Below are 12,915 nucleotides of genomic sequence, written 5' to 3'. Positions count from 1 at the left end.
AGTGAAAGCTCTATTATCTGACAGTGGAAGGCACCCCACCCCAGCTGAATAATTTGTTGATTGTCAAGAGTGCCTAAAATGTGATTTTCCACATATGACACAGTAATGCCCTGAGTATGGGAATGAAGACAAGTATAATACAAATAACAAAGGGGATATTATGTCATTTAATTACTAAGAAAGGAAATGAACTATAAATAACAGAAGATATGTTAGTGGGCTGTTTAATTAGGCACTGTCTTGTGCAAAGAATTGCCCTGTGAAAATTCCGGCAGATAATGGAAGTTCTGATAATGGAGGCTCCACTGCACATAACTTTTTTTGTATGACTCTAAGAGTTTTTCATTTTGTTAGGTCTAAGCAGAACAGTGATATGGCAGAGTATCTAGATGAACAAGCCAACAACATAACCAATAAAGCACAGAAAGATACTGAGAGGGCTCAGAGGATCTACAATGAGCTGAACAACTTGCCTATGATTGACATAACTGCCCTTGAGGTAAGTAATCTTTGCAAGCCTGATTATTGGAGGTCGGAGGTAATCCATATTGGTGATTAATTTCATTACTTCATGGAGCTGGGTGAACAGGTGAAATCTCCCATCTCAAAGTAATCTGCCACTAAGGGATTTTGGAAGCAATGAGAAAGTCACTAGGAGACAAGCTAAAGAATATGCCCATGATTTCTGTTTTATTATAATTACTTATCTATTCATTACCATTGATTGCAAATTTATTCTTAAGGCTTTTCTCTTCCTTAAATGGGACTGAAATAACAGTTCTTTAACCTCTGTAATTCCCCCCAAATGGCTCAGTGAATAAATACACTGCCCGGTATGGTATAAATCCATAAAGATCAGGTGGAGGGAGCTCAGATGCGATCCCTGGTTTGTGCTGAGTAAGCTGATCTCAGCTGGGGTAGAGGTGAGGTGCTACAATTGGCTTTAGTGTCCCTAGCCTAGGGAGGGTTAAAAATTAGCCAGTTTCTCACCGCTGATCACTATATAGTTAATTCAGTTGGATGTATGGATGTCAGGTGGGGACAGCGTCAGGCCCAGCATTAAATTGCATCGGCCATGTGTCTGCCATGGTCGAATAACCTGACAGCACTTACTGTCTAGGTTCAGACCGGGAAAGACAGTCATTTTATTAACAGAGTGTTCCAGTGCTTGCAAGAATTAATTCCTTCATGAGAGGAGTTAGGTTTTTTTGTCATTAAGAATTAGTTTATTGAATAACGTTTTGCGATTCATTTGTTGTCATGAACCTGTTTAAGCTGTAACCTTCCCCGTCTCCAACATAGAATCTTACAGCACAGAAGGATGGCCATTCAGCCGGCTCTTTGAAAGAGCTACTGAATTAGTCCCACTCCCCTGCTCTTTCCCCATAGCCCTGCAATTTTCTCCCCTTTCAAGTATTTATCCAATTCCCTTTTGAAAGTTACTATTGAATCTGCTTCCACCACCGTTTCAGGCAGTGCATTCCAGATCATAGTAACTGGCTGCGTAAAAAAAATTCTCCTCATCTCCCCTCTGGCTCTTTTGCCAATTACCTTAAATCTGTGTCCTCTGGTTACCAACTTCTGCCAGTGGAAACAGTAAGGAACATAAGGAACACTACATGGATGAGAACTGAATCATTTGTCAGACTAGCAGGGTAATTTAAACCTTTATTTTTCATTAACTACAAAGATATGGTTAGCATTTCATGGAGGTTCTTTCATCCTCTCCACTCCTGTTCTATTTAGTGGGAGAGCCCAGCTGGACAGGAGTTGTTGTGAACATGAGGATAAATAGAGAACTAATATAGATACATTAGAAATGTATAGTAAACATTACTCATAAATATACCTAGAAATTCCAGAAGTTTGCTAGAGGAAAACAAAATCCAAAGTTTCTCTTTCTTTTTTGCCCCTCAGAATGAAGCAAATCAACTTGAGGTCAAAGAAACTGCCATAGAACTTGAGCTGAACAGAAAATTCGAATTATATGAAAAATTGAAGAATGACGTGAGCGATTTCCAGAGAGACGTCAGGAAACTTTTAGACAAAGGAGAAATAGAGCAAAGGGTAAGCCCTTCACCACAACTGTGATAACTAAAGAGGTTGCAAGGGATGTTTTATTTTGTTGCACAGTGTGATATAAGAATTGTGTAAAAATGCATTATTGCACTGTAGGGAAAAAAATTATGCTTTTTGCATGTGACGTTATTGTGCAAAACTTATGCCTTGCTGTATAGCTGGCTTCCCTCATCAGGAATAAAGACACTGTACATGTTAATAGTGTGCTTATAAACTGGGGCCTTCACATTCATAAGGTAACATTGCTGTAACAACATTGTTGTAGAGCATGAGCTATTGGTCTTTGAAATAATAACACAGTGTATTTGGCCAATACTATCCTGTAAGCATTTTGGTATACTGACTATTATAAAAAAAGAGAGTCAAAGCTCTGTTTTCGTTTTTTGGATCTCCATTTCTTCTTATTTATTCCAAATAATAAACCCACCAATACATGTGAACTTTTTTATGGCGAGATCGCACCTCTGCAGGCCAAAGACAGATTATCTTCCTCCCAAATATAACTCAACCAAGACTGACAGAAAATCACCATCTGTAGATGCGATCAAAGAATCGTATTAAAACCCAAATCTCCTTGTTGGGACAATGCGCATGTGCAGATGTTGGGTGAAGTCACAGTTCAGCTAAACCATGATGATTTGCTCAGTCAGATAGTCTTGCCTGGGCTTACACGTGAAGAGTAACAAGGTACTGGAGGACTGCTGCCACCTGTGGAACTCTGCCCCAGCAAGGAGTTTTTAGGGGTAATTTTGACTTCGTGCAATAGCGTAAAATTGGTGATATCGGATCAGCTGCCCATTATGCATCTCTCCCGATTTTAATTTCCATCGACTTCAATGGAAATAAAAATCGGGAGAGATGTATAACATGCGACTGATCCAATATTGCCCGTTTTACACTTGCACAAAGTCAAAATTACTCCTATTGTCTTCAGGAGCGAGGGAAGAGGAGAAAATTAGTAAAAAGAAACTAATAGACATCTGTCTTCAAGGGGCATTGATGCAACAATACCTCTCTGGGCACAACCACATGACTGTCTCTGAAGCAAATTGGTTACCCAGTAACCTTCACAAACCCAAGTAATCCACAATTTTTGCCACCAGCTCTAGTTTTACTCAATCATATATGAACAAGAGCTAAACTTTCTGCAATGGTTATACTGAATGTCCCATTTATGCGCTCTGCCTGTTGATTACAGGGCATAAATGCTGGATACTAGAGGGTATATTTTACGAATTTGTGTTCACGCACAAAGCTTTGCTCATGTGAGCAGATAATGGGAATTATGCGGCGGTCATTGTGTAATTTAAGTTAATGATGGGAAGTCTTGTGGGCCATGCCGATCTCATGCCCGAATCCCCACTTCTGGACAATGAAACTCTGTGCTGGCAGTGCAAGTTCGTAAAATATGCCTTCTGGCGTGCAGAGAAGTTGCAATTATGGGTTGCATTTTAGTTCTTGGGTTTGGTTCTAGTAATTTGATGGATTCTGTTCTTTGCAGACTGCTGACATGTTGCATGCCAGAGCAAAAGCTGCTAAATACTTGGCTGAAGCGGCTGTTAAAAAGGGGTCGTACACATTGGAGCAAGTTGATCGCGTCTTAAACAACCTAAGAGGTATGTAATCAGCCTTTGTACTTTTAAACTAAAATAGCAAATGTTACAATTGGATAAAAACTGTTCCATCCACATGAGGAGATAAAGTACAGGGCTCAGTTGCTTTCAGTTAGCCATTTATTCATGAGGTTTTTCCTTCTATTTCTCTTGGTGAAAAATGCCCCAAGCAAAATTATCTTTTAATCGTCTCAAAATAGCAGTAACAGATTCGAATTGTATTGGACCCCACATAACATAAAACTTTGACCGCGTTTGGAACGTTTATGTTCACTGCAGTGTAAATGCCATGCTTATTATCAATTATACAATAACAAAACCAAATTTAAAGAGAAAAATTCAATGTAGTCTTGTGGAAGGGACAAGAAGGTAAAGTGCATTAAACTACTATTTTATTTTTTCCCCCTTGGAGAACAGATATATAATTCATCCCAAAGAAAGAATTCAATAGGCCGCTCCCCACATTCACCCCCACTTTATAGTTATAAAGGTCATATTAGGACCTCAGTCACCACCTCTTAATTTAGCAGTCTTGGAGGTTAGAGATTCAAGACTTGAGAGTGATCAGGATAGAAATGCTATATGCTATCCACCATTCCTCTTCAGAAACATTGTTTGGAGATATTAAATTGGGGAGCTTAGCACTAACCAGTGCTCTAACTGATCTAAGAGTGTTTAAGTCTGTCAGCAGGTGCTAAGTAGGCCTCAATCTCCAAGTGAAAGGGGAAGGGGATAGTTTGTAATCTGATACTTTTTGTAATTCATATCTTCCATAATTGATGGAGTTTTGCTGAACCTTTAAGTGATAGATGCGATTGTTCTATGGAGGAGCAAAAGAATTTCTTGGCCTAAATGGCCTTTACTCATTCTGTGCTTTCTTATGTTCTGATTTACTTAAGTCAATGAAGGCTTCTTAGCTACTGGCCATCCAAAATCTGCATCATGACACTGCTACAATGGAAACTTAAATTAATATGGTGGGAAGACATTTCACCTACTGGACCAGGTTTCAAATACAGCTCCTGAAGGGATACAAGTCTCTTCTGTCTATTAGCTATAAGTAGTGAAATAAGTTTAAACAGTCTCAATCTAGTTCCTAGTGGGCATGGATTACCAAAAGAAAAAGCTCCCCTTTAATTCAGTACTAAATTGGAAATCTCATTCAGAGAGTTCACAGGATGGTTAGAGTGGGCAATGAAAATGTGCAGTAGGGAGAGAAATTATTTGCTGAGGGAGCTTTACCATCCATGTGACCTTGGGACTGTTTGATACTGACACTGGGTGCCTGACTTGGAAAGTGTTTCATTCTCCAACCCTAACATCTCTCATCCCGCTAAACACAAAAAAACCCCAAAAGTAATTTAAAAAAGAAACCTAAATGAGCATAGAAAGGATTCATTATTTAATCACATTGAATATTATCATTAGTGACTTTGCTAGCCCATTTGTGTGAAATACTGAATTATGTCGGAAGCATTTTCCCATCAAAAGCGATGACATGAACTATTAGTTATTCTAATCTCCATATATGTTGTTTGTTTTGATATTGCAGATTTTAACTCAAGAGTCATCAACAATAAAACAGCTGCTGAAGATGCCTTGAAAAAAATACCTGATATCATCAAGACCATTGATGGTGCCAACGCAAAGACTAACCGGGCTGAGAATCAATTGGGAAATGCAGTAACGAATGCCAATGAGGCCAAGAGGAAGGCCAGGGAGGCGGATGCTATTGCTGACGATGTTCTGAGTGTACTATTATTTGCAATTAATTTTCAACTCTGCTAAATACTGTGAAATGAAATGTTAGCAACTTGAGTAATTAATTTACTTTGCAATTCTTTTCCTGATAAGTTCTTGCATTTTCTCACTTCCTGTCTTGATGTCCTCATGTCATACACCTTTTCTATCCATGAAAGCAGATGTTACTTTGCCAGACATTAGTGAGTGCAGTGAAAGTGGCCCAAGGTAACTGACCCTCCCGTTTTGTCTCCTTTCTCTGGGCACCAGTCACATCACATGCAGCCCTTGACTAATAGCAGACAAGCTCACCCAGATGGAAAATATGCTCACTCACAGCCGATTAGACTGCCAACACTCATCGTCTAGGCTTGTGGAATCATATCCCAGCATAAATCACCTCCTTCAGTAGAGGAGAGGAGGAAATTGTAGGAAATTAAAAAAACGTACAAGAAAATAAAGCTCTTTGAAATATCTCCTTTGCACCCTAAAGTAATCTGGCAAAACTCCAAGATATCAAACTAACCTACAATCTGCATTATTCAACCCTGCCATTGCAATCTATAAATGACATTTTCAAGGTCAAAGCAGCATAAGAGCCATCACGTTCTGTAAAATATTTGATCATTTCTGTCCAGCACTTATCTTTAAAACCTTCCGTTTCATTCCTTACCATATATTTATCCAGCTCTTTTTTTTTAAAAAATGAGTTAACACCGGGAGTATGACTGTGCATGCTAAACAAATACGATCAGGGACAACACATTCATTTTCATTCCTCTTGCAGTGATATAATTTATCAACAGCAAAATCTTCTTGGACGTGTCATCATGCTTTAGATTGTCACTTTTTGCAGCCTGAATGATGTTCTGACAAACACTGTCTCCAACTTTTATGTTGACAATAACCTTCAACTTGACCTTATGTTATTGTTTCAATCCTATTAACAGAGGGCTGTGAAATCTTTAGACGATACAGACCGTGCATTAAGGGATGTCATATTACTGGAGGAAGAGGTGGGAGATATGAATGAGCAGCTGAAACGTATGCAGACTGATGTAGCAAATAAACAGAAATCTGTGGATGGAGATACAGCGATGGCAGAGATGGTGAGATCTTTGTGGTGCTATTTACTCTAATTTACAGTAAGGTTGGATTTTTATGTCCATTGCCCCTCTAAAAATCCACTTGCTGTGATTTGACCAATTGTTGGGGTTATGAGTCTTTGAGGGACTGTCACTGGTTTCTGTCTAAGGGAGACAAATGTGCAAGTTCATATAAGTCTTTGTATTCTAGCAATAAACTATTGGAAGGAGATTGTTGGATGGCAAAAGCAATGGGTTTACTTTCCACAAAGTGTAGTTTTTAAGTTTATGAAAGCAAGGAATGTTCATTACTGTGTCCACCCTACTGAAGTGACTAAATGTTCTAGTAAAATATTGTGAAGTTCTAGAAGAGCATCTTTCAGAGCAAAGCATACAGTAAGAAATACTGTATGCAGAAATAATTTTGTTATTAAAGACCAAGGACAGGGGAATGACTCTGTACTTTATTTGGTTGAAAGTCCTGTGTGGGGGCACATGTTAATGAGCCTTTTTCAGGTTCTCTAGTGCTGTTGATTGCATCCTCTGGAACTGGAGCTTGGTTACTCCCCTCCCGCTCCCCATGAAGGTGATGCCACATACTAGAGTATCACTCAGTAAGTAATAGCATCTACTGATACCTCATTTTTCATTTATGACCTGAGCGGTAAGTGTTGACAGGCTTTTTAACAATGGGCAGCATCGCAGCAACGCCTGGTGCTGTCCTAGCCTGATGGACACATCTGCACATTTTTCAGTGGGGCTCACTGGGCATTGGTCAAGTGCAGGAACTCAAGCTCATTTTTCCTTTCTTGAACCCAGTGGTGCTCAGGCCAATAGCACCATCCACACCACAACCACGGCGAAAATTAAGAAACTTGGAACAAGTTTGGAGCCATTTTAGTCTGTGTGAAGTCTCTGTGAGTTGTTATCACATGACACCGTGCGTTTACCCATTTGTTTATTGTTCCAGACTACAGATACCATAAATGATGCAACCATGAGCACAGCAAGTGCAAAGGATTCTGTGAAAAAAGCAACAGATTTGATAAACAATCTACTGCTCTCTATGGGTAAGTGTAATAAAATGTATCATTGAGCTAGCCTTCTGCAAATATAACAAAATCTGCTCTGAGTACATCAAGTGTTTGTAAACAAAAAGGTTTATTAAACACTTTGTCAAAAAGATGTTGTTTCTTTAAATCATAGAAACTTTACCAGTACTGCTGTCTAATGAGGGTACAACGGATGACATCAAGCCCCTAGGATGATGGGCCTGTTTTTTTAAAAAAGAGATGGTTTTAAGTGTCTTGGAGGGAATATATCTGACATGAGGAAGTGGTGCTCCACTAATATATCACTGCTCATAAAATGAGCGAAGCTGAAATGGAGCATTGCACATATATAGTATACAGCATGATTCAATAACTGACAGTACACAGCGTGGCTCTGTAACAGATAGTATATGGTGTGATTCTAAAAAATCAAATATGGTGTGATTCTCTAACTGATATATAAAAATGGTGTGATTCTATAATTGATAGTATATGGTGTGATTCACTAACTGAGAGTATATGGTGTGATTCACTAACTGAGAGTATATGGTGTGATTCTCTAAATAATAGTATATGGTGTGATTCTCTAACTGATTGTATATGGTGTGATTCACTAACTGAGAGTATATGGTGTGATTCTCTAAATAATAGTATATGGTGTGATTCTCTAACTGATTGTATATGGTGTGATTCTCTAACTGAGAGTATATGGTGTGATTCTCTAACTGAGAGTATATGGTGTGATTCACTAACTGAGAGTATATGGTGTGATTCTCTAAATAATAGTATATGGTGTGATTCTCTAACTGATTGTATATGGTGTGATTCTCTAACTGAGAGTATATGGTGTGATTCACTAACTGATAGTATATGGTGTGATTCTATGACTGAGGGTATATGGTGTGATTCTATAACTGAGAGTATATGGTGTGATTCACTAACTGATAGTATATGGTGTGATTCTATAACTGAGAGTATATGGTGTGATTCTATAACTGAGAGTATATGGTGTGATTCTATGACTGAGGGTATATGGTGTGATTCTATAACTGAGAGTATATGGTGTGATTCACTAACTGATAGTATATGGTGTGATTCTATAACTGAAAGTATATGGTGTGATTCACTAACTGAGAGTATATGGTGTGATTCACTAACTGAGAGTATATGATGTGATTCACTAACTGAGAGTATATGGTGTGATTCTATGACTGAGAGTATATGGTGTGATTCTCTAACTGAGAGTATATGGTGTGATTCTATAACTGAGAGTATATGGTGTGATTCTCTAACTGAGAGTATATGATGTGATTCTATAACTGAGAGTATATGATGTGATTCACTAACTGAGAGTATATGGTGTGATTCTCTAACTGAGAGTATATGGTGTGATTCTATAACTGAGAGTATATGATGTGATTCACTAACTGAGAGTATATGGTGTGATTCACTAACTGATAGTATATGGTGTGATTCTATGACTGAGAGTATATGGTGTGATTCTCTAACTGAGAGTATATGGTGTGATTCTCTAACTGATAGTATATGATGTGATTCTCTAACTGAGAGTATATGGTGTGATTCTCTAACTGAGAGTATATGGTGTGATTCTCTAACTGAGAGTATATGGTGTGATTCTCTAACTGAGAGTATATGGTGTGATTCTCTAACTGAGAGTATATGGTGTGATTCTCTAACTGAGAGTATATGGTGTGATTCTCTAACTGAGAGTATATGGTGTGATTCTATAACTGAGAGTATATGGTGTGATTCTATAACTGAGAGTATATGGTGTGATTCTATAACTGAGAGTATATGGTGTGATTCTATAACTGAGAGTATATGATGTGATTCACTAACTGAGAGTATATGGTGTGATTCTCTAACTGAGAGTATATGGTGTGATTCTATGACTGACAGTATATGGTGTGATTCTATGACTGAGAGTATATGATGTGATTCACTAACTGAGAGTATATGGTGTGATTCTCTAACTGAGAGTACATGGTGTGATTCACTAACTGAGAGTATATGGTGTGATTCTATGACTGACAGTATATGGTGTGATTCTCTAACTGAGAGTATATGGTGTGATTCTCTAACTGAGAGTATATGGTGTGATTCTCTAACTGAGAGTATATGGTGTGATTCTCTAACTGAGAGTATATGGTGTGATTCTCTAACTGAGAGTATATGGTGTGATTCACTAACTGAGAGTATATGGTGTGATTCTATGACTGAGAGTATATGATGTGATTCTATGACTGAGAGTATATGGTGTGATTCTATAACTGAGAGTATATGGTGTGATTCACTAACTGAGAGTATATGGTGTGATTCTATGACTGACAGTATATGGTGTGATTCACTAACTGAGAGTATATGGTGTGATTCTATGACTGAGAGTATATGGTGTGATTCTATGACTGACAGTATATGGTGTGATTCACTAACTGAGAGTATATGGTGTGATTCTATGACTGAGAGTATATGATGTGATTCTATGACTGACAGTATATGGTGTGATTCTATAACTGAGAGTATATGGTGTGAATCACTAACTGATAGTATATGATGTGATTCTATAACTGAGAGTATATGATGTGATTCTATGACTGAGAGTATATGGTGTGATTCTATGACTGACAGTATATGGTGTGATTCACTAACTGAGAGTATATGGTGTGATTCACTAACTGAGAGTATATGGTGTGATTCTATAACTGAGAGTATATGATGTGATTCACTAACTGATAGTATATGGTGTGATTCTATAACTGAGAGTATATGGTGTGATTCACTAACTGAGAGTATATGGTGTGATTCAATGACTGAGAGTATATGATGTGATTCTATGACTGACAGAATATGGTGTGATTCTCTAACTGAGAGTATATGGTGTGATTCACTAACTGAGAGTATATGGTGTGATTCTCTAACTGATAGTATATGATGTGATTCTCTAACTGATGGTACATGGTGCGATTCTCTAACTGATAGTATATGGTGTGATTCACTAACTGAGAGTATATTGTGCGATTCACTAACTGATGGTATATGGTGTGATTCACTAACTGAGAGTATATTGTGTGATTCACTAACTGATAGTATATGGTGTGATTCACTACATGATAGTATATGTGTGATTCTATAACTGAGAGTATCTGGTGTGATTCTATAACTGACTGTATATGGTGTGATCCACTAACTGATAGTATATGGTGTGATTCACTAACTGATAGTATATGTATGATACTATAACTGAGAGTATATGGTGTGATTCTCTAACTGAGTGTATATGGTGTGATTCAGTAATTGAGAGTAAAGTGTGTGATTCGCTAATTGATCGTATATGGTGTGATTCTATAACTGAGAGTATATGGTGTGATTCACTACATGATAGTATATGTGTGATTCTATAACTGAGAGTATCTGGTGTGATTCTATAACTGACTGTATATGGTGTGATCCACTAACTGATAGTATATGGTGTGATTCACTAACTGATAGTATATGTATGATACTATAACTGAGAGTATATGGTGTGATTCTCTAACTGAGTGTATATGGTGTGATTCAGTAATTGAGAGTAAAGTGTGTGATTCGCTAATTGATCGTATATGGTGTGATTCTATAACTGAGAGTATATGGTGTGATTCACTACATGATAGTATATGTGTGATTCTATAACTGAGAGTATCTGGTGTGATTCTATAACTGACTGTATATGGTGTGATTCACTAACTGATAGTATATGTATGATACTATAACTGAGAGTATATGGTGTGATTCTCTAACTGAGTGTATATGGTGTGATTCAGTAATTGAGAGTAAAGTGTGTGATTCGCTAATTGATCGTATATGGTGTGATTCTCTAACTGAGAGTATATGGTGTGATTCACTAACTGAGAGTATATGATGTGATTCTATAACTGAGAGTATATGGTGTGATTCTATAACTAATAGTTTATGGTGTGATTCACTAACTGATAGTATATGGTGTGATTCTATGACTGAGAGTATAGGGTGTGATTCTCTAACTGAGAGTATATGGTGTGATTCTCTAACTGAGAGTATATAATGTGATTCACTAACTGATAGTATATGGTGTGATTCACTAACTGATAGTATATGGTGCGATTCACTAACTGATAGTATATGATGTGATTCACTAACTGATAGTATATGGTGTGATTCACTAACTGATAAATGTAAGGAATCTTACAACACCAGGTTATAGTCCAACAATTTTATTTTAAAATCACAAGCTTTCGGAGATTATCTCCTTCGTCAGGTGAGTAGTGAATGAGAGGTTCTCAAATCGCATATCTTATATTAGGCTGGGACACCATCACACCAATCAAATGTGTCGTTGGTGTTCAGACAGGTCAGCCACGGAAAACAGTAGGTCCCAGTATACTGAATACACAATGTGTCAAATTATACAGACGGGGAAAGAGACCCGAAAGGCAGAGAGAGAGAGAGAGAGAGAATTTCTAGTTGTATTAAAAACAGATAACTTTTTTTCCCCTGCTGGTGGGGTAACGTGTAGCGTGACATGAACCCAAGATCCCAGTTGAGGCCGTCCTCATGGGTGCGGAACTTGGCTATCAATTTCTGCTCGACGATTTTGCGTTGTCGTGTGTCTCGAAGGCCGCCTTGGAGAACGCTTACTCGAAGATCGGTGGCTGAATGTCCTTGACTGCTAAAGTGTTCCCCGACTAGCATGAAAGCACGGTTTAAATCAATTGTGTTTTTTATTTTGCAGGTGACTCAGCCAAGATTGACACTACTAAGTTACAACGTGTAGAGAATTCCCTGCAGATCGCTAAAGATCAGTTGAGTAATGAACTAAGATTGAATCTACAACGTCTGGAGGAAGCTGCCGCACAGCAAAAAGAAACAATAGCAGCTTTTGACCGAGACATTGGGGACATCCTTGGAGATATTAAAAACCTAGAAAACATCAGAGACACTTTACCTAAAGGATGCTTCAACACTGCAGCCATTGAAAGGCCCTAATTGCTTGGCATCCTCTGATCGAAGCTTTATCGCTAATATTGATTATGAAAATTTCCTAATTTTAAGCAAAAAACCTCACAAAAATTTACATTTCATGGAACACTTCTTAAGCATCAAATTTTTTTAAACCAAATTTGATTGAATTAGATGCTAATATCACCGTGTCCTTTTCATTATTTATTCTTTGTTGCATAGGTTGCATTGTCTATTATGGTGCTAACTTTACATTATCCCCTCTCTAGACTAACTGGGTTGCAATAAGAAGCAAAATACTTGATTTATTTTTCAAAAATGCAAGTCGGCCATCAAAATAGCAGACCAGAT

General features: G+C 37.9%; 1 protein-coding gene across 1 annotated transcript in view; it reads left to right on the top strand.

Moving 5' to 3' along the window:
• Positions 1-12,697, top strand: part of LOC137325402 (laminin subunit gamma-1-like) — a 69,709-nt gene extending 57,012 nt beyond the window's left edge. Inside the window, exons 17-23 of the mRNA XM_067990471.1 lie at positions 355-499; positions 1,918-2,067; positions 3,581-3,695; positions 5,245-5,444; positions 6,383-6,541; positions 7,488-7,587; positions 12,338-12,697. Coding sequence (XP_067846572.1) covers positions 355-499; positions 1,918-2,067; positions 3,581-3,695; positions 5,245-5,444; positions 6,383-6,541; positions 7,488-7,587; positions 12,338-12,591 — 1,123 coding nt within the window. The 3' untranslated portion in view covers positions 12,592-12,697. The remainder of the gene's footprint in view (positions 1-354; positions 500-1,917; positions 2,068-3,580; positions 3,696-5,244; positions 5,445-6,382; positions 6,542-7,487; positions 7,588-12,337) is intronic.
• The last annotated feature ends 218 nt before the right edge of the window (positions 12,698-12,915 follow it).

This window comes from Heptranchias perlo, chromosome 9 (assembly GCF_035084215.1).
Source record: "Heptranchias perlo isolate sHepPer1 chromosome 9, sHepPer1.hap1, whole genome shotgun sequence".
Classification (NCBI taxonomy): domain Eukaryota; kingdom Metazoa; phylum Chordata; class Chondrichthyes; order Hexanchiformes; family Hexanchidae; genus Heptranchias; species Heptranchias perlo.
The sequence above is the reverse complement of the archived record's forward strand: the minus strand, read 5'-3'. Positions and strand labels throughout refer to the sequence as shown.